We start from the raw sequence: 22578 nt of genomic DNA, 5'->3' as shown, positions 1-22578 counted from the left end.
GTAAAACTCACCAAAACAGCCTGATCACTCTTCCAACAATCACCAACTCTGGTTTGGTCAAATGAAATCCTAAATTTCACTGCATGAAAAGAGCGCGAAGAGTCTGATTCAGCAGGCTGTTCTCCTATCACTGCTCACCCAGCTCAGCGGGTGAGTGGGTGTGTACTGTGCCGCTGGATGAATGTACATTGTCAAGCGGCACCCGTCACTCTGCAGACCATTACATTAGCTATATAAAACAGCAAATATCATCTCAAAAATCAGCAAAAAAACCCAACCACCAAATGGATTCAGGATTCATGGATTCAGTCTATCGTCAATAGGCAATAATTCAACCAGCCGCCCAACCCTAAGTTGTGTAACAACTCTGGGAGGAACAAAGACTCAGAAACAGAGAAACTCACTGGACGCAAGGTTGAGTTAAAAAATACAAGGTATTTACTGACAATGAAAAAAAGGTCATGCACAGGTAGGCAGTCCGAAAAGCAAACAAAGCAGGCAGGGCGCAGACAATCCATAAACCTGGGAAGTAATTAAAAACTGAGCAGCGGTGGCCTAAAGGTTACAGAAGCGAGCTGGGTGGGGGACCCAAGCGGGGAAAGTGAAAGGCAGCACTTGCTCCTCCTTCATTGCCACCACTGAGGTGCCCTTGAGCAAGGACTTTAACCACTCCAGTGCAGTTTCTCAGTGGCAACTAACTGTGTGAGTGTGATCAGGGCAGTCCTGCAAAAGAGTCATCATCAGGTCAAAGTTTTAATCTGTCCAATTCTTTGGTTTACGACCAAATACCTGTAAAACTACTCATAATTTCAGCTGTATTTTATGTTCAAGCTCAAAGCACTGCTGTGCTTCAGTACAGCCTCACATACCTGCTAGCATGGCTGTAGACTCACTCAACATTTGCTTATTTCAGCTTCTTAAATGTGAGGTTTGCTACTTTTCCCTGTTTTCCTCTTAATGCATTAATAAAACTTTTTAGGTTTTATTACAAAACAAGCAATTTGAATACCTGAGTTTAAGGAAGTGGATGTGATAGTCAGTTTTAAGTATTTTCAGACATTTTATTCATCGATTAACCGAAAAGTACAGGGTAAGTAAATAGTAGTATTTTGTGAATATTGAAATTGGGTTCAAGTCCATGTGTTTTTCAATGGACATAGAAAAGCATAAATACAGCTAAGCTGAGAGGATAGCTTCCTTTTCAGGTTAGTGATGAACTGAAATGTCTTTTAATATCAACACCAATTGATTAGAATGTGAATTACTGATAACTCCTCCATGGGCCAATGCATATTTGAATTTCAGTTTAGTTGTAGCACTTTTTAAAATGTACAGTGTAGCCTCATTTTTGTTTTCTACACTTCATCTTTAAGAATAAACATGACATGAGTATGAACTCTTGCACAGGAAGTCTTTCATGAATGAAAAGTTAATTTCATGGTGTAAAAGTTTTCAAAACAAAAAATCTGAAATATTTGTACATGCTGTGCTTCCTGTTTTGCTCTCCATTTGGAATTTATTGTGAAATTAAATGAAACACTACCTTACAAATCAGAACATTGTATTGGCTGAGGTTTAAATGCCTACTGAACATGTTTTCTCTCTATATTAACAGCAGATGTTGTTGTTGTTGTTGCTGAAGCTGCAGCAGCAGAGGTGCAGCTGCAGGTTTTTTTCCAAGAAGATCACAGTTCATTTCATTCATTCGATTCGTGTGTTCAGAACTCCCTTGTGGTGCTCGGCTGCTCTCCCACCATCCCCCTGCACAGATGCACCCTACTGTCTGCACTGTATACTGTGTACTACTACTGTGTATTTACTGAAAAATTACATCACTGAGTCCACTATCCACTGTACAGAGGTGATTTAAAGTAGCACACAGAGGCCTGTATCATCACATGAAACAACTTGGAAGTTTCTAATGTTATGGACAGATCTGTGAAATGTCACAGTTTTGGGATACATCCATGCAGGCTTGTGGCAGATTCCTGGATCAGAGTAACATGAACCAGCTCTTCTCCACCTTAAAACTGCTAACCACTCGCTATTATCTCCAGTAATCACAGGTGTTGTCAAATCACAAGGACTGAAATCAGTGGGATTTTAACATTAATGAACTGGGGAGTTTGGTGTTTAGTATAAACTAATGTTTCTTTTATGTGCAAACATACTGTTTACAGAAGTAGTCAAAAATTCACCCTTTAGACATTTTCTGTCTTTTCCTCTAGGGTGTCTCTTCTTGTCCCTCGCTATTTTCTTGTTTTGCTTCCTCAATGATTTTGCAATCGCATCCACAGAAATAACCAACCATGCAGGGATGGGTATCGTTTTGATTTTGTCAGAACTACTACTATTTCTACTACCGCTAATCAATCTGGGACTTTAATGATGGTCTCATGGGTACGTTTTCCACTACTAAATAATAACCTTTTCAAAAATATGAAATATAAAAAAAAAGAGATTAAATTCAGAACGGTAACTTACCACAGCAAAGTCAAAATATAAACTCATTAATATCTCACTGGAAGCAAATCTAAAATGTCAAAGTAAATCGTATGCCTGACATCAAAATGCTGAGTGACGTTTACAGCGAATGAAGAACACAGATATCAGTTATTATCATTCAGCCTGTCCTCTGATGCTGATGTGATTCACTGCCTGCAGGTCTCCGAACTACAGTTAGACAACATCCAGACAGCTCTGGTTTTAGTTTGGCCGAGTTAGCCATGCTACTGCGCTGTGTTTGTGTAAAACAGAGATTTACAGCACGTATATACAGTTACAAACATTGCTGTTGTTAATTTGAGTAATCCAGTTACGTCACCTGTTTCATTTCACTGTACCAGCGGTGCAGTGACCTCACTCCATGTTTGTGTGGAGGAGCTGCATCGACACAGACAGAGAAAGAGAGACGCTGCGCTCCAGCCGTGTGCTATTAAATTACACCAAACCTTAAAAAGGACTGAAAAAAGGACAGACAACGTCAGAGACTATCAGTTCTCCCATCTTTAATAATTCAGACCCGCGGCACCAAGTCTCGGTACCCATCACTGCGTGCGAAACACAGTGCGCTATATTGTTAAACAAATCCTTGAGGCAAATATTATGCCTAAAGGTTTTTTTACCAATTGAGTTACTCGAGGAATCATTTCAGCCCAAACCTACATACCGCATGTCTCATAGGAACAAACTGTCTGTGGCAGAAATATTAAAAAAAGGCAACCATCCGATTTTAAATTTCATTGAGCTATTATTACTCAAAAAGATTGTTGGACTGGAATTTTAACCCAAGATTACACTGAAATCTAAAGACAGCAATAAACCAATATGATCAATTCACAAACAGAGAAAATGCTTCCTCTTCAACTCTAACTTGGACAGTGACTGACTGACACGTCCCATCAGTTCAGGTGGAACAGCGAGATAAATCCTGCATGTCCCAATAACTGACAGAACTGATTTTCTTCCTCCTTTTTTACCTTTAGATCATTTTTCTTAGATTGCTGTTGCTCCTCATTTCTCCCCGTGGAGGTTTTAGGAGAAACAGATGAGAATGTAAGAACATGATTTATCTCACAGGAGATAAAGACAAGACAGCTGTGAGCAGCAGAAGCTTCCTGTGGGCTCACATCAGCTCCAGTTGTTTGAGCTTCAAGCAAGTTATGTAAAGATATTAAGCTAATTAAGCAACACAAATTAAATTTGCTTTAATGTTAACACGTCACAACATAGCCTTTTACATGCACAGCTCTATGGTAGCTTCTACTGTAATTTGGCTCAAATTAGAGTCGTAATCTCCAGTCTGAAAAACAAAGAAGTGAACCTTGTCTATCAACTTTAAAGCAATAATTCAACATTTTGGGAAATGTGCTTGAGAAGAACAATATAATTTTCATGTCCAGCTGGAGCAAGCAGCAGTTAGCTTAGCATACCCAGGACTTGTAACCTCCAGGAACATTTGCTCTGTTACCAGCCAAGAAATTGTTGAAAACCTCCTCGGAGACTGCCCATCGTTCAGACGGCACATTATTCCAAAACTCAAACAGTTTAGGGAAGGACTTTTCAGCAAAAATACAATTGTGTTGTTATTGTAAATATACTACAGCAACTATGTGATATGCTAGCTTTACCTGTGTTACCTTTTACAGATTCGGTCCACTACCGTAGTTGTAAGCGCACTGGTTTTGACTAATTTAGTCTGGCTCATAGCTGGCAACCAGTCTTTAGCAGGCTAGACTGCTCTGCTAATGATGGATGGTAGCGAGACGCTGTGATGTTCATAAACTCTTCCTCTGCAGCAGTGAACACACAACTGTCTAACTGCAAACTGGCCTAGACAAGACAACAGTTGCATACATAAATTATTATTATTATTTTTTTTATAATTTAATTACAATTTGGAAATCATTAATCATCCAAAACGGGGTTAGGGTGCCAGTGAGAGTGTGTATTTTGGATTTTTTTGGTTTGTTTTCAGTATAACTGGCTGTCAGGCAAATGAACTTTTGGTCCAATGGGAAATTTTTTAGCTGTTGGGGTTTCAGAATAACCAACCATACGAACAATGTCATGTGACCATGCTCCAGGCTAACCATTTCCCCCCGTTTCCAGTCTTTGTGTGAAGCTAAGCTAACAGGATACTAGCTGTGGCTTCATATTTTCAGTATTTATTCATAGGGACATGAGTGGTATCAACTGTCTCATCTAATTATCTGTAAGATTCTCTGGGTATTTATCAAAATGTGAAACTATTCCTTTAATTAAAAAAATCTTCCCAGGAGTCCAAACACTCCTTTTTGCTCTACGTGTCGTAGCTGTAATGTTGCCATAACCCAGCTGTCAGTCCTGCACCTCGTTGTCATTCAAGCTAATTCCTGATAAAAGTGACTGCGAGCTCAGTCTGAGCTGCTGTATAAAACTCTGAGGTGTCAGACGCAGCAGCTCTGAGGACTCTGAGGCTCTGCTCTCAGAGAAATATTTGTTTATCTTCCTCAGATGCAGCCATGCTGCTCTGCTCCGACTGTAGAGTTTGTCTCACAGGAGGCAGAGCTCAGTCTGTTTTACATTTCACACAACAACAGACCGGGGAGAAAACAACAGATAGAACGGGAGAGGAGAGGAGGGGAAGTGTTGTAGTAAGAGAGAAGAGAATAGAGGGGAAGGATGGAGGGAGAAAAACAGAAAGAGGGAAGGCGAAAGTTTTTATATCAAAATTACAATTTGAAAGACTGCATTTTTTTTAATTCAATTAATTCAATATTTATCTTACATCACTGACAAAATAAGATTTAAAATTTAAAAAAAGCCAAAATATTGCTAGAAAAATGCCTTTAGGTTTGGTTGAAGTGGAAAACTTGATGTATCAAAAAAACGAATGGAAACAGCCTTGAACAGTGAATAAATGATGACATACATGAAGCATGTGACTTGTCACTTCTAGTGAAGAGCTTAAAACATCAGACATGCGAAGCGATGAGGAGACTTTAACCTTCCTCACATGCATCAAACTAAAAGAAATGTCTTATTTCCATAATGTCTTTGCCTAGGGATATTCCTTATGACTAACCTCCCTGTTATATCATACAGAAATTTAAATTTAGACTGGACGACTATGGTAATGGCATGGTAAACAAAATGTTCTAGTACCATTTTTTCCTTCCTGATGCTGACTCGGATACTCTGCATAACAACCAATGTTGAATATCAATCTGATACCAATGCATTAAATAGATAAATATATTATCATCAATTTTAACAACTGTATAACACTAACCCTGTGTGAATGTGATATAACTGCTATTATTAGTGTGGACTGGCATACCAGTTCCCGTTATTGATATGGAAACAACCCTAGTCTCAAAATTAGAAAACACTCAGAAAACAATGTCATATTGGCTTGCAGAGTGCGGCTAACATTAGCAGTGCTAGCATCAGCAGCCTCCATACCTCTGCTGAAGTCGTGTGTTGTATGCCAGTTTCTTATATGTATAGAGGTACAGGCTATATAGCTCTGTATTGTGATTATGGACTCTAATTTCTCAGAGTACTTGTCAAGGTAACTAGTGGCTCTGCCATTTAAGATCCTATGGACTATATTAAGTTGTATCTGGCGCACTCTGTCCTGAACTGGAAAAGACTGGAGCTAAAAGAACTGAGACCAGCCTTTGTTGAGGCCCCAGTACCCATGAGCTAACAGCACAGTCCAACACTGGCACTGGATTAAGCAGGAGGCCAACAATTTTAGGGAAACCCTACCCAGCAGTATAGCCCTCCTGGGTATGTATCTGGCACTGGCATTTACTTTGCCCAAAACCTTCAAGGCCTTGGAAACTCCCCACAAGATCCCATCAGAGCATGTGAGCTGAGCGGAGCGGAGCAGGAGCAAGCGGGGAGCACGAGCAGGGAAGGGTTGGATGGAGCACAGAGAGGCTTTTTTTAAAAGAATGGAGCGTCGCCTTATCTCCTGCTCCGTCCCGCTCCAATTTCGCTCAGATATCGCTCACACCACGACTACGACGCACGCCCAAGTGCCCACTGCACAGACACCCACACTATTTTGAACTGTCCTGTTGATGAACTGTCCAGAGCTGTGTCTCCCTCTTCATGTCCTCAGTGTGTCAGTGTTCAGTTTGCTGCCTGCTGTGGCCTAAAACATCCTCGCTGATGCAAACTGTGGGAAACTAATGTATCCTGCTGCCTTAATACAAAAACATGAATACCGTGCACCGTTTAGTCATTAGAGCTACTACTACTACTATATATAAACTATTATGAATAACAATAATAAAAATAATAATAGTGAAGAAATAAATAGATACATATAAATACCAACCTTTTCCTACAATATCGCTGGTTCTGTAGTGTTGGAATTTTAAATCTGAAGCCTGCAGTGTACCATAGAAGAATCAATTGACACATATATATTGAAGCTTTTAGTGCATTTTGGCCTACAGGCTTTGGGTTAAACTAAAGCTGGATTACAATGCAGACTTTTCTTTTCTGAGCGATCTGAGCAGAGCGGGATAAAATCTGAGTTGAGCGTGGAGCGATAATGAGCGGAGCGGCCTGGCGCGGCTTTGAGCGGACGAGCAGCGGGTCAAACAGCTCCGTGAGCGAGGAGCGGAAATTCTCATCGCTCCTCTCTGCTCACATGCTCTAGTTCCCATCTAGGATGCAAAACAGGTAACGGACAGAGGACTTTGACGTAATAGATTTCTCTTCAGTCTTATCCAAGTATCCAGAGTTGATTCATTATTCAGACTAGGCTTTGAACCAAAAAAGATACATTCGATCTTACTGAAGTGTAGAAGAAACCTGTTGTCAGATAGTCAGTCCCTCACTCCTCAACCACCGTTTCCTGTATTCTTACTTTATGCATTACAACATCTGTTTATTACCACAGAGAAAGGGGGACTGCCCTCTGCAGCCCAGGCTAGTGGCAGGCAGCTGCATAACATCTTAGAGGCAACAGTTAAGAGGCATTGTACACTAATTAAATATTCAATAATTAATTTAACCAAATAATCTTTCTGGTGTCTTGTTTTCCTCAAATTGTTCAGTTTCACGAAGAAGACAAAATAAGATAGTGTGGTGAGATGAATGAGAGCACAAAGGAGGGCAAATGGAAAGCGTGACAGAGAGAGAAAAATGACAAGCAGCTTTAGAGGAGAAGACAGAGAGAGACAGAATGAAAAGGCAAACAAGAAAGGGAGAGACAGACAGATAGAAAGAGACAGACAAACAGACAGAGGGAGGTTTGTCAGTAGTATCCAGAGGGCAGGTGGGATCAGCTCAGGTGCAGCAGCTCCATCATTCAGACTCTGTTCACGTCTGCTTCAGAAACATAACCTGCAGCATCAAGCAGAAGCAGGACGCACCTTTCTTTTTTATATCTACAGCCACGTTTTTACAGAAGCCCATAACAGCCACGCCAAACACCGCCTCTACAGAGGGTTTGTTGTGTTTTTCACGTCCACAGTAGAGAGGGTGAGGTGAGCTGTATTTAGTTGGTTGCAAACTAAAACCTAACCACTAGATGGCACTAATTTCTGCAGCCTTGACCTTTAAGTAAAGTTTAATAAAGGCCACTTTATTTGGGTAGTCCACCTACAGAGCAGACACTCTATAGATCATCTGTAGAACATTTGCAGATAGAGTGAAACAACTGAATTGCTGAATCTACACCAATAAGTTGTTGAAATGTTACAAACACTCTAAACTAACCGTAGGCAGTCTACCTAAACAAAGTGATAACAAGTTTGATGCAAATAATTTTATACTTTTACTGTTTTTATCTTTGTTGACTAAATTTTGTTTATGTCTTTCGTAAACAAAACTTTCGGTTCAGTTTAGTTTCAAGACGTAAGCTAACCTGGGGTTAAATGTGTAATATAATAGGTATGGCAGAAAAAAAATCGCTTAGTCTGTTACATCAATGCTAACAGATAATGGAAAGTCCCATTGAAGCACTAACAGACATCAGCATTGCCATCGAGGTAATAGTATCTTAACAAATGCATGCTTTAACACGCCACACTGACCAGCTACAGCAACTTCAAAGGGTCAAAACTCAAACTCAAACTTCCCAGTGGGAAATACAACTACCACTTGGGCGAGGCCTGTCAGGGGAGGGCAGCACATGTGTTCTGTTTTATTTATTGCTCACCACTTGATGAACAGGAATGAACATGGATGTAGCACTTTACTTCAAAAAGTGTTGATAAGTGTATCATCCCAGCCCTATAATATATGTCTGTGAGTATAAACCTTTGATGTCTCTTCTGATCAGGATGTTTCACCTGCTCAGTTTACCTCCAGCAAAATAAAGACCCTGCTCAGACCAAATCAAAGGAAGAGATTCTGTCATAGGAGAGGTGAAGACCTGCTCTACGGGACTCTCTGCACATGTATAAAGCATGACTCAGCAAAAACACAGGCACTTGTTACTGGACTTGTTGATTAAAAACTGCTGCAAAGTGTCTACCACCGGCTAGAAGCACATTTTGGGATTCGGCGGCACTGTTGGGCACTAAAACTGAATCTGAGAGAGCAGCAGTTGGGAATTTCTAATCTCAGAAGGACCTGTTTAATATGCAGCAAAATGTAGTTTGGATCGTGAAGATGCGGAGAATGGCCTTATTACTGAGGACAAGGGATTTAGCAGCCCAGGGTTGGGGGATGTTTTATTCTACAACCATGACTTTTCTTTTTTTTCTCACTTTGTTTAAATTTGACCACTTTTAGTCAGACAAAATAATTAAAAGGATTTAGTATTTATCTACCAGGATTTCATTCCTGGCAGTGTGGTGAGGGCTTTGACACAGAATCTTCATGTTTGGAAATATATGAGACTACTTAATTTTACAGGTCTGCAATTTTCTAATATCTTCCTTGGAAGCTTCCTGGACACAACTAGGAAATAATATTTTAATTATCCAGGGTGACGGTTTATTTATAATGTCAGTTCAATTCCAACTACAATGGAATTCAGCCAATAGTGGTTGCCATAACAACCACGTTCAACTCCTGGTGGCAGAATGTGAAGGCACCAGCCAGCCATTTATTTAGCATCGGGGAAGGATTCTCGTTTGGGTTAAAATTATAACAGCAAGACGTTTTCCATTGACTACTGAAGCTTCATCATATTGAAGCTCAGTTCTTTTCCCTTTTATGACATGAAACAGAGTTCTGTGAAACAAGCAATCTGCTATGTTGAACGTTTTGAATGTCATGTTGTCAACAACATGTAGTTTTATAAGTCAGATGTGAAAAAAAAAAAAAAAATGGTTGCTTGCAAAATGCCTCTGGACACAAGTGGGCAGACCGGCAACCAATGACAGTGGTCGCCTGGTCACAATCCTTCTATTATATTACATTATATTATCTTCCTATTATTTTTAATTGTTTGTTTGTTGACTAATGCAGTCAGTGCAGTTGAAATGAATCACCCCTTGGGGACAATAAAATCTACAGTTAGACAGTACACTAAAATATGTTTGTGAAAACAGTGTTAGGCAAGAAACTCTCACAAGGTTTCTACATGTTATTCCATCATTGTACACATTGTACAAAGTAATTATGTTTTATAATGGACAACACTAACGCTAAGATCTGGGTAAGTTTCGGGAAAGAAAACACTTGTTTAAATGATACTTAATACTTCTTTTGATACCACAGCAAAAACAGAAAAAAAAATCATAGTAACACAAAATAGATTTTGTTTGTTTGTTTGTTTGTTTTAAATTAACCTGCACACAGTGCTTGCACAGAAAAAAAAAAACTCATTGCACACCACCTGGTTTTGTTGCAAGCAAAATTTCAGACAGGGCAGTAATGACTGAATCGAACTGAATCGCTCTGATACTTTTGACAACCTTAGACACAACCCAGACATATCCGCCAGAGCAAATGAAAACATGAGCTCAGCAGATTTGTCCGGTTCCCAGGGTACGTGGATGTAATGTCAGTTAAATTCCAACTGCTATGGAATTCTGCCAGCAGTGGTTGCCATAACAACAGGATGTCCAAACTGAGGAATGGCAGAAATGTTAAGGCTGTGTCCGATTGTCACTCATTCACTCACTCATTCCCTAAATAATAAACACTGAACAGTGAGCAGCAAATTACACTTTTAAGTTTTAAAGCTTATTGTGACCTACTGCCTTCTTAGCAGGAAATACATAAATGTTGGAAATGTTCATTATTTTTATAATAAAAATATAGATCATCCAAAGTTGCCGAGAGGATTTTGTCACTTTTTGACCCCTGTACTACTATTTGTTCAAAATAAAGGAAAATGAATATATCATTATGTATTTGGGGTTTTTTTTCCCAGCTGAATAAAACTTGCACCAAACAGTAACTAACTAATTAAGAATTAATAATTCTGCTGATTAAAAGCACATTAATCAATAATAAACTGCACCTCATTTGACATTGTTTCATCAGGCATGGCCATTTATTGAATACAGAAACTTAAAATGAGAAAAAAAAAAAAAAAAAGAAAATGAGAAAGAAAAATAGTTTTAAAAAATGTTTTATATCTTATTAATTATTGCTTTCAACTTTCTCTTAAGGAAAATGCACAATATTTGCAACCCTAATTACACACTCACCCAATCCACAATCCTCCATTTGCTGTTTATACAACACTTACAGATGCTTCACAGGCGCATCAATCAATATAATAATTTAAAAAATGAGAAATTACAAACATTATACACTGCTTAGAAATGCTAAATAGACAAGTATTAAAGTAAGGGGTTACACGCTTGGTTCCATTCTGTTAAATGAGCAGTTAATTTCTGGAGGAATTTACATGAAAGAACTGCTCAATTTGAATAAATCTCACAGAAAATAAAAACGAACAGCTAACTACTAAAAAGCTGAATAATTTATACGTTTTAGAGACTTTTTCATATCCAGGGGGAAGGAAGATCTCGCTATTTCTAAAATGCTGGCTTAAGCCTTGATGAAGAATCAGTATAAAGACAGTGTCTGATAGCACACTTACAGAACACCTTTACAAAGCTTACATCCGATTCTGACGACTGCTTTCATCTGCAGTTGAACTGAGTTATTATATCAGATTTACATTCAGGTGAAATAAAAAAAAGGCCTGCTGGTAAATTCAGCGTTTTGGGCAGAACAAAACAAGGTCAGCACATTGTTCTCCAAACCTACTGTACTGTACTGAACGTTCCCTGGAGCCAGAGTCCATTTAGTGCTGAGCTCCCTCTGGTCTATGTCCATTTACTGCTGCTGTCTGCTCTTTTAAAGCCTGCCTCCATTTAGTTATGTTTGCCTATTCTTAAATCCCAGGTCTGCTGAATGAAGTCTGAATGATGGAAGAATGAGGCACTGACCCATGATGAGGACCACAGCCTTTTCCAACCTGCAGACAGTCTACTGTTACACTAACCTGATGCAAACGTTACACTGCCTGACCACCAAGGCTACATTTTAAAGTTCACTCACCACTGGGGCAACAAAATGATTGATTCGGCAGTGTTTGAACTTGCTCAGAAGTGAGAAGAAAAAGCAGTGGGAGGGAAACAACAGATGGAACAATAGTTCAGTCAGAACTGAAAACAAGCAGACACACTGATAAACACATGTTGGTGTGTCTGTTTTTGGATGGCTTACAGATAACATCTGTACGTGTGGTATATTTGTGGCGCATAAAAACGGACAGCTCAAACAATCCGGTAGTCACATTCATCCAAATGATGCCAGGCAAAAAGTCAACTTAATCTAAATAGCACACTAGTTTTAAGGACATTTCATGTGTCATATCTAAACATTTTAAGCTTTCTTTTTGTTATTTAACACCATTCAGTCCAGCGCATTTTATGAGTTTTTGATGTGGTAACAATAGTCAGGCAGCCTTAATCATCATGATGATCTTCATCATTGGTTAGGATTAGGCAACAAAACTAATACTGGTAGCACTAGATACGTTTCAGAAAAGATCAGGGTTTGGGTTAAAATAAGTACATTAGTTTCAGAAGTTAAGTTACGTACATGATGTACTTTAAGTGTATTCCATAACTTAACTGACAGACTAAAGTTAAAACAACGTTGCTATCCTAATCGAATAAAGGCATAAAAATCTCCTCAAAACAATTAAAACAATAATAACTCAATGCTGACTTTTGGTTTAACATGGACAGAGGTCCCCTGGGTGAAAGTCCTGTGTCTGACCTACCCATCCACCCTGACCTCCTCTATACGTGGTCTTGGCAATCTTTACACAATAGAGACAAAATGGCATAAAATGTTTGCAAAAAGCAAAAGAGTCATTGTGATAATAGACAAAATGACTCAAGGCACTGGCTTGTTATTCATTTGCCTTTTGGTGAGACCAGGCTGGAAAATTTGATTTTTGTTTGAACATACCTTAAGATAAATTTGGCATTACTGGTCCAGTTTGGCTTAATATTAAACTGATCACCAAATACTGCTGTATTTTTCTCTGAAAACAGCTGCCTGCTGGAAACAGACTGAACCAGACTGGAAATCTGCCGTAAAAACAGAACTGCATTTTGTCAAATGGCAGGCTTAGAGGAGCTGCAGAGTTGGTGTTAATTCTTTGGGGTCAGAAATATGAGAAACACATTCTCATTAAAGTCATTTGACTCAGAATTGATTTTAAAAATATCACTTTAGTTAAATCCAGAAAGGTCACAGAATCTGACTGCAACAGAGAGAATATTTTGGCTCAATTACTCCACCATTTTGACACCACAGAGCCGTTGCTTTGAATCCAACCTTAACACATGGGATCTGGGGATCCATGATAAAAAATCCATTTTTATGTTCTTGACATTTAAAAAGAAAGTCTAAAAACTTTGCGTCAGATAGTAATACTTGTTGTTTGAACTTACAGGCATAGGTCATGGCGAAGCTGCTCCCCGTGTCCACCATGTCCACCTGTGGCACTAGTTTGGGGACATCCTGGTGTTGTGCCAAAGCAAAACGAAACACCTCGTACTCATGGGAGCCGGTGGGGAAAAGGCCTCCTGTTTGACAAACACAAAGACAGACAGCGGAGTCATTTCCTGACACAGGAAGAAGGGAGAGAACAAGGAAGAACAACATAACTTTACACTAGACAAAACTTCACTTTTGGCTTAAAAAAGGAGGTAAATAATAGATATTATGTAAAATGTTTCAAGATTACACTACCCGCAGAGTTTATTTACTGCATAAATTCAAAATCCTGCTGTGATGGAAATCTGCAGACAAAGCCACTGATAAGTTCTAGGACAACAAACTCTATCGCTGTGTTGATAAAACTTTATTCCTGGCATTAAACGAGTGTTTATTTGCTGCTATAAAAAATGTGAGTGGAACTGGAACTAAGCCTTTACAGAATTTGGTAACACTTTATAATAAGGCTACATGAATTATCATGAATTGACACAGAACTTCATGCATGAGAAAGCATTCATCTAGTACTTCATGAACTATCAAGAATGTATAAGAATTATCAATATCCAATGCATGACTTTATGGAAGAAAAATTAATTAATGCAACAACGCAATGCAAGGTATTTCAATCATCATGATATCTGAGTCATTAATGATGTTCATGTCTTTTTTATAGGTCAGTCCACAGTTAAAGGGACAGGCCAACAACTGACTAGTCACAGCAGTGCTCATGACGATAATGATCAATCAATGATCAATTAATTGGCCTAAGTTGGTCAATCACGTAAGATTTCATCAATCTACTATCAAACAGTAGTATATGCAAGTATCTGTGTTTAATATGTAGGTCTTTACGTCTTTATATGTTGCATAGAATATGAAATATGTTGCTGTGGAAATAAAGTTTTGAGTGAGGAGAAAAAACTGTTTGGTATAAGCATAGTTAGCAAGATAGATATTGTTCAAAATGATCAATTCAGGGGGAGTGCTTACAATTTACAATCCTAGTTATAATCATTATTAATTAAGCATTACTTCTTAATGACTCTATCATGTTTGTGGCCCTTCAAATAAAGTCAGCTTTTACATATATTTATGTTTCATGTAATTGGAAAAAAAAATAAATGCAATGTGTTTGGACTATATTCAGTTATGCATGAGCAACAAATGGTTAATACACGTAATTTCAAAATTATGCATGATTGCAACACAACTGCAAACTTACTAATGCAGCAGATCATCATGACTGAATGACATTATTTGCTGCAATAATTAATGTGCTGTTCTTGCATTAAGTCATTAATGAGATGCTGTTAATTCTTGTACATTTCTCAGTTTTAAAAAAACACATTAATTAATTCATGCTTTTTCATGCATGCAGTCATATATGAATTCATGATAGTTTATCTACCCTTACAATAAAGTGTTACTCAGAATTTTTCCAGTACGGCGGTCTAACAAAGTTTTTGCTTTTCCCCACCAGCTTGTTTAAGATTCAGATAAAAACAGCAGATGGTTGGACATGTTGCCTCTGAAATGTTTTCGACAAAAAACAGGATCTTTACTCTATGAGGGTTGATGACCCTGTTAGCATTTAATTTTCTCTATTGTGAATAAAACATGTTGGTTGAGCCGTCACATTCACGCTCATTATCATGAATTAAATCAGATGGAAAATATTAAAGGATGACTCCATCTGGCTTCTTCTCTGTGTTTTTAAGAGGAAACTCCCACACAGCTGTTAACAAAAAGCAGTGACGTCAGTTTAAGCGCTGATGCCCTCCCCTCCTTCAACCTAAGGGGTTTACATGAAGCAACGTCATCCTGCAGAAGCTTACATCAGGTCATTTAGGAAAATGTATTTTGAAGAGCCTGAAAAGTAGCATATTTGATGTTAAAATATACATATTTACCATTGTCACTACAAATTATGACTCTCCGATTTGCAGTAATTGCTGTTAAAAGCCTCTTTTCTCATTCGATCTATTGTCCTGGCACTCACACGCTCAACATAATGGTTTTTAGGGTCACAGGGAAATTATCTGAACACTTAAACTCATACAGATTGATCCTCTTGTCTTCTCTGTGGTGAAGTAGGAAGACATGTTTTTTTTCCCCCCTATAACTGCACTGTCTTTTTCTCCTGAAGCTGTCATAACTGTTTGTTCTCACAAGGAATTTAGCATCTCTTTGTTCTCAGTTCTGTCTCTTGTTGTTGAGAAAACAGGCCAATAAACTGAACTCTTCACTTCCTCTGCAATTCTCCCTGAATGCTAACCATTCTCTAAATTGTCTGGCTGCAATAATTAGTCCATCAATAGTAAACTATTTTGGGATAACTGAATAGTAGTTAAAGTAGTTTTAACCAAACAATTAATCAACCAAAAAAATAAAAAATAAAAACAGCAAATTTATCAATTATAAAAATATACTAGGTTAATAGTCTTTTATGAGTAGACTTGAGGTCAGAGAACTCATTTATCTTCACTATTTGAACACTCAAAATAGCTTATTTACAGTATATTTAGATATTCAGCATTTATTTTTGTTTATTATTTATTTAGAGAATATATATATATATATATATATATATATATATATATATATATATATATATATATATATATATACACTTTATTACTCAAGATTACTCAAGATAATCCACAGACCTTGTTATAAACATTTTCATGTAAGAACTACTTTCTAGTAGAAAGAAAGTAGTCTAGGTAGATTCTACTGCAGAAAGAAAGTGGTTCCTATATAAACAATAGCCAATAGTTAATCTTCATCACTATGAATTACAATCAATCACAAGGCTCACCCTCTTTCTTTCCTTGTTGTTCCATCTTCCAAAAATGTAATAATGCTACAAGGAATGTCTGTTGCCAAGAATATCAGACTAAGAACATGCTAAAATGGAGCTCTTTCATTGGTGTATTGTTTGTATCTGTGTATTGCGATGTTGATTAGGCACAAAAACTACTTGTGTAGGTTAAGGAAGACATGGTTTGGGTTAAAACAAGTACATTATGATCGGTAAGCAAAGGATGAAGGTAGCATAAAGAGCAACACTCAGTCAACATAGTCAGTCATAAGTCGGGGGGGATAATTGGGAAAACAGGACTTTCACAAAAGAGACCAGGCTTCGCTTTCCAAATGAAACAAAGTTATAACCAAAACATAATTTCTCTTTTCTGCCATTCATAATTATCCTGCATTTGTCACACGAAATGAAAATATGAATCTACTGTGTGGGCAACCAATTCCATTTCAATCTTTTGCATACTAATTGGGTTCATGTATCATGTTCTAACCCTGGAGCGCAGCTGTAACCATAGCTTGTCTCTATGCTTGCTTCCCCGTTCAGCTCTGGCAAACCTATCATTGCTGGCTGACATAAAACGCATCAAGACCAGTACGTCAGAGTGGGAATGTCACCACAGACACCAGAATACTGTGAAATAGATGCATTATTGTGGTATTGTTACAATGTGCTCACCAAGTTTTATACCAACTCAACAATTTGAAATGGCATTATGTCCTTTGCAACATCAATGTCTGTTTTCACGTAAAGCCCAACCTGCTGCTGTGCCTACATCTGGAAGGTTGGTTGCTAACTTCTGGTGAGTTTTTAAAAAGCGCAGTAATCAAATATGGTTTTAAGCATAATCAAAATTAGAAGTGGTAATACTATACATAAACGCTTATTCTTGAGGGGTCACAGAGGGAGGCTGCAGCTTATCCCATCTGACATTGGGCAAGAGAGACAGACAACCATTCATGCTCGCATTCACACCTATGGGTAATTAACCTATTCACCTGCATGATTTTGGACTGTGGGAGGAAGCCGGAGTACCCAGAGAGAACCCACACAGACATGAGGAGAAAACGCAAACTAACAATCGATAATCAATCATCAATAATTAATAAGATACAAGACACAAAACAGCTCGAGACGGCAGCACTTATCCCCCAGCAATCCAAAAGATGGCTCTGCCAAACAAAACAAAGTCCAATGGGGTACAATTACTGCCATTACTAGACTAACAAGGCAGACCAAACCAAAACATGACAAAACCTTCGAGCTTTGATGATATGGTCCACAAAACATATATTGTTTTTTGTATTTTAATCTATTCAATTCTTAAAGGCAATTAATTGATTAATGCCTGACCATCATCTCTGGTTCATTTCCAAAGTCCTGCACTGCAGATTCAAGCAGTAATATTATAATATTATAATTCTGTAAGATAAAAGGTCTGAAAATATTACTGAAGTAAAAGTATTATTAGTAAAATAAACATAAAGCAGCTATATGTAGTAACTGAGCATGTAAAATGTGCAGTGTAATCCAAATAGGATGTTGGAGCCACATACTTTATGTTAAATAGGATGAAATCCCGTATCTTTGATGACAATTGTGAACATTTTATGATTTATTACAGTAAATATATTACAGATTATTCATTAAAATAACTGAAAGCAAAATATACAATAATTCCCTCTGAAATTTAGTAAAGCATGAGTGTAACTTGGCATCAAATGAAAATATTCAATTAATACCTCAAAATTGTACTCAAGGAGGTCATCAGTAAATCTACTTTAAGACACTTAGCTAATTCATGCGCTATATGCTGGGGTAACTGCAACATAACCGTTCATACTACTGCGTCTCTTCACATTATCAAAGCCAGCTAACCTAAACTATATTAAGCTAATATAGCCAACATGCTAGCTAACACACTCACACTCACGCGCTCACTTTTTAAACTTAGTAAAACGTTATAATGTCGGTCTATGTTAAACACAACATGAAACGGGATACTGACAAACCTTACGCCTCCATCAGTCAGCTACCAAACAAACTAAAAATACTCCATTTTGCTTAGTTTGGAAGAGACAGTTTGACCTGCTAACACCGCACCTGCGTCTCCTACCGACGTCACGCCTTCAAAATAAGAGCCCCGACTGAGTTGAACTAAAGTGGAAAATACTGTCACAAGAAACATGAAATCAATACATATGAAAAACAAACAAAAAACAGACCTTGACTATAATACATCTTGTTTAAAGTGTTGGAAAAAGATTAAAATCCTTTACTTCATTAAGAGCTGAAATACCACAGCGTAAAAAATACTCCATTATGAGTAAAGCATTGAAATGTTACCATAACCGAAATTAATTAATTAGTTTTAGCAAACTGTACTTTAACTAACAAAAGTAAAAGTAGTTGTAATGGAGAAAACTTCCCGTGTCAGTGTTGCTCTTCTCTACCGAAGATCCCAGGCAGTTACTTAAACCATTTATCATTATCATGGTCGGTGTCACAAAAAAAAGAATGTGATTTGCAAAACACAGGCGCAGATTATATGTGGAAAACAATTTAAGACTCATACTTACTCTGCAGAGTTATGTGCACCCTCTCAAAGACATCTTTCTCATCGATCTGTGTTGAGTATTTCAAAGTTTCAAGTGGCTTTTATGTATAGGCTGTATGTATGTGTGGAGGGAGGGGTGACAAAACATGAAGAAAATTGCACAATAGTGGGTGGATGGGTGCATACGTAGCTGGACTTCAAACATCTGAAGGGGTACAGGGCTGTAAGAAGTTTGGGAAACACTGCTCTGGGCCAAATGGACACCTCATTTCACTGTTGTGGTCAGTATAGATCAGTTGCTCTCAAACTTTTTCTGATGCGGGCCCTTAAGAAGCCAAAAAAAGTTCAGACTTCACACCCTTCAAGGAAGTTATTCATTCCTTTATTTATTTATTTATATGTGAATAATTGGCAAAGCGCCTGATGAAGAAGGACCATGTTTGAGCTTACTGATATAAAGATCTGTGCAACAGCATCGGCCGACTTTTGTTTATTTTTCCCACATAAAATCTTTCTCATTCAATTTAGTCTAATTTCATAGTTTTCTCCTGATCATCCACACCCCACATGCAGTCACTCTATGCACCATCAGCTCATTTCACTGTTGTATTTGGCTTCTAGAGCTAATTTAAATATTTTATAGCTTATGCTGCCGGGTAGAACAATCTTTATAAATAAAACTCCAATCCTTGAAGTAACTAGTAAGCAAAGATGTCAGATAAATGTGGCAGAATAAAAAGTACATTTTCCACTGAGATGCAGTGGAATAGCAGTATAAAGTAGAATGAAAAGGAAATACTCAAGTAAAGTACAAGTATACATCAAAATTACACTTCAGTACAGTACCTGAGTAAATGTAAAAGTAAAACACTGCATTAAAGTGACTTAAAATATAACACAGATATCACAGAAGCCCACATTAATCAAAAAAGACGTGGTAAAAGGAGAGATTTGAAAATAATGATCATTAGCCTTCACTAAGTCCTGGATTCTCACTGTTAAAGCCTCTCATCACAATTTTAACCCTGTGACGAGATTTATTTTAAAGGTAAAATCTTTTATATTTTATGTATCATATTGAACTAACACTGGGATATACAGACTGACAGGAATATGATTCTGATATTCTGATAGTGTGTGATTTATTCATCAGAGTTATAAAGGCTGGAAGCAGTCCATCTGCCCTGACAGAAGGTCTGTGAATCAGTAAAAACTGTACATGCAGAGAAAACCAATGCAACTGATTTTTGACTCACTGGTTGGCATACAGACTGCAGGAGTGAATTTAGCCCTGTGATGCAGGTTAGTCGGACTTGATGCCACATCAGCAACAAACTGCAGCGGGGGTCTGGACCAGTGGTCCGATGAATCACATTCTAACTTCATTTTGGAAGAGTAACACACTCTGCCACTCACAGTGGCTCGACCCACACAAAGGATGGATTTTTATCCGGTGCACAAATGTCACATCGAAAGATGCATTCAAAATTATTGATACTGAATCCATGACAAATAATTGATTGATTGCTTTGTTTAAGTGTCATGCAGCCGATGGCGCCCACCCCATGTCTTACAAGACACTTCTAGACAGCAACAGCCAAGATGTCCACATTATGAATCATCATTTGTTCATTACACTAACTGAAAAAGAGGGCAATTCAATTTACATAACAGAAGTGTCCTATTATGAATGCCACAGTGTTCTCTGTCTCAGCTAGCAGTTGAAAAGAACTAAATACATTTACTCAAGTACAGTACTTAAGGACAGCTCTGAGGTACTTGAACTTTACTCAAGTGTTTCTATTTTATGCTTCTTTATGGTTTGCTCCACTACGTTTATCGCACAGCTTTACTTACTTCACTGAACTATTTTAGGGTTAAGATTTTAAAACATATGAGCAACTAATAAAATGGAAATCTCAGTCGCTATCCATGGTTCTGATTAATATAAGTATTGCTATATGACTCTGTCCATGGTGCTGAATTCTATTATTCTCTGCTGTTCTGCCTATGTTGCCAATTCCTGTAAGTATTGCTATATAACTCTGTCCATGGTGCTGATTCTCATAATTAATACTGTGTGACTCTATCCATGGTGCTGAATCCTATGATTTCTGCCTCTGAGTGACTGTCAATGCTGCTCATTTCTGTAATATTACTATATGACTCTGTCCATGGTGCTGATTTCCATAATATTCCTATAATATCAGTTGAGGTGAAAAACTATATTACTGTCGTTTTAAGCATCTGAATGCACTTGCGTCATTAGGGGAATATTACATATCAATTCACAGACTGCATGATGCAGGAATATAACAATTCAAAAGGCAGAATACTGTAAGTCACCACATGAATATATGAATACTAACATACTGTAAGTCACAGAGGGAATCCCAGCCACAGGCATTATTACAGGAGCGCTGAGCGGGGCTACATAAACACAAGAATATTATTATAGCAATATTGTAGGATTATTATAGGAACCAGTCATGGGAATGTTTCAGGGAGTCAGTGCCAATGTTGGACTATTAGGCTTCCAGAAAACATTTTAAGTCAAAATGTATGTATGTATGAAAAAGCATATAAATGTACTTGTGATATGTTAAAGAGACAGTTTATTATTGAGAGATCCTTACACAGTGCGCCATTATATGAATGCATAATTTAATCAATGGGAATATGAGATATATGTGAGTATATGAATATGAAAATGTTATGATCTTAGATGAAGAAAATATTAAAGACATTAAAAGAATACTGTAAAAAAATAAAGTCCAGCTGGGTCTTCCCGCTGGTCCCAGAGCACCCCGGGTGCAGGCGCCCTGCCGCTCACTCACCTATGTTGATGTTACTTGGGAAACTTGTGCCGCTGCAGAGCCCGAGCAGCAGCAGCAGCAGCGGGAGGAGGACTAAGGGGAAGCTCTGCAGCCGCATGTTTCCTCCAGCAGCAGCACCGACAGGAGACACGGAACAACCGGCGTAATCCCATTCACACCGGGGCCGGCACAGATCCACCGCAGCCCGGCCACTGACTCACACATCCACTGGCAGACAGGCGGTCTGCTTCAGTCCTCTCTCTTAATCTTTGCTCTCTCTCTCTCTCTGAGTGGCTTTCTCTCAGCAAACATCCATAGTTGGAGCGCAGAGCTCTGCTGCTGCGTCGACTCTGAGTGTCAGAGTGTTTGTTCACTGTTTCTGTACCCAACTACCCCCCTCTCCCTCTGTGTCTCCCTCCCTTTCTCTCTCTCTCTTTCTGTCCGTCTCCCTCCCTCCCTCCTTCTTTCTGTGTGTGTGTGTGTGTGTGTGTGTGTGTGTGTGTGTGTGTGTGAGTGAGAGAGAGAGAGAGTGTGTGTGTGTGGTCAATTGAAATGAGCTTTACTGGTGTGCTAGACACCAATATGTTCTGGCAAAGCATGATGAATATGGAGTAACAACGTAACTGATGAGACAGCTTGTTTGTTTGTTTGCTTGGTTTCTTCCGGTGTTCCAGCATCAAGAGTGTAAAAATATGTGACAATACACAGAACTCACAATTATACAGTATAATCACAATGTTCAGTCCTGTGGAGTACATTTATTCAAGTACTATAGACATTTTGAGGTGCTTGTTTACTTGGATATTTCCATTTCGTGCTGTTTCATACCTCTGCTGTATTTATTTGACAGATGTAGTTACTGTTTAGTTTGCAAATTAAGATTTTACATTAATCTTATATAATAAAATGCACAATTAAAGGAACGATTTACCAGTTTTCATGTGGATGTTCAG

General features: G+C 38.2%; 1 protein-coding gene across 2 annotated transcripts in view; it reads right to left on the bottom strand.

The window, feature by feature from the left end:
• LOC146319363 (glutamate receptor 1-like) overlaps positions 1 to 21958 on the bottom strand; it is a 94420-nt gene extending 72462 nt beyond the window's left edge. For both annotated transcript variants that reach the window (XR_014771542.1, XM_084729968.1), the window contains exons 1-2: positions 21647 to 21958; positions 13386 to 13520 (exon numbers count right to left, since the gene is read on the bottom strand). Coding sequence is in view for 1 of the 2 variants with exons in the window: in XM_084729968.1 (XP_084586094.1) it covers positions 13386 to 13520; positions 21647 to 21743 (232 nt within the window). In the remaining variant the exon portion in view is untranslated. The remainder of the gene's footprint in view (positions 1 to 13385; positions 13521 to 21646) is intronic.
• Positions 21959 to 22578: the final 620 nt, after the last annotated feature.

The sequence above is a fragment of the Lutjanus erythropterus genome, chromosome 11 (assembly GCF_056507025.1).
Source record: "Lutjanus erythropterus isolate fLutEry1 chromosome 11, fLutEry1.hap2, whole genome shotgun sequence".
NCBI lineage: Eukaryota > Metazoa > Chordata > Actinopteri > Lutjaniformes > Lutjanidae > Lutjanus > Lutjanus erythropterus.
This window is presented reverse-complemented; position numbering and strand designations above follow the sequence as displayed.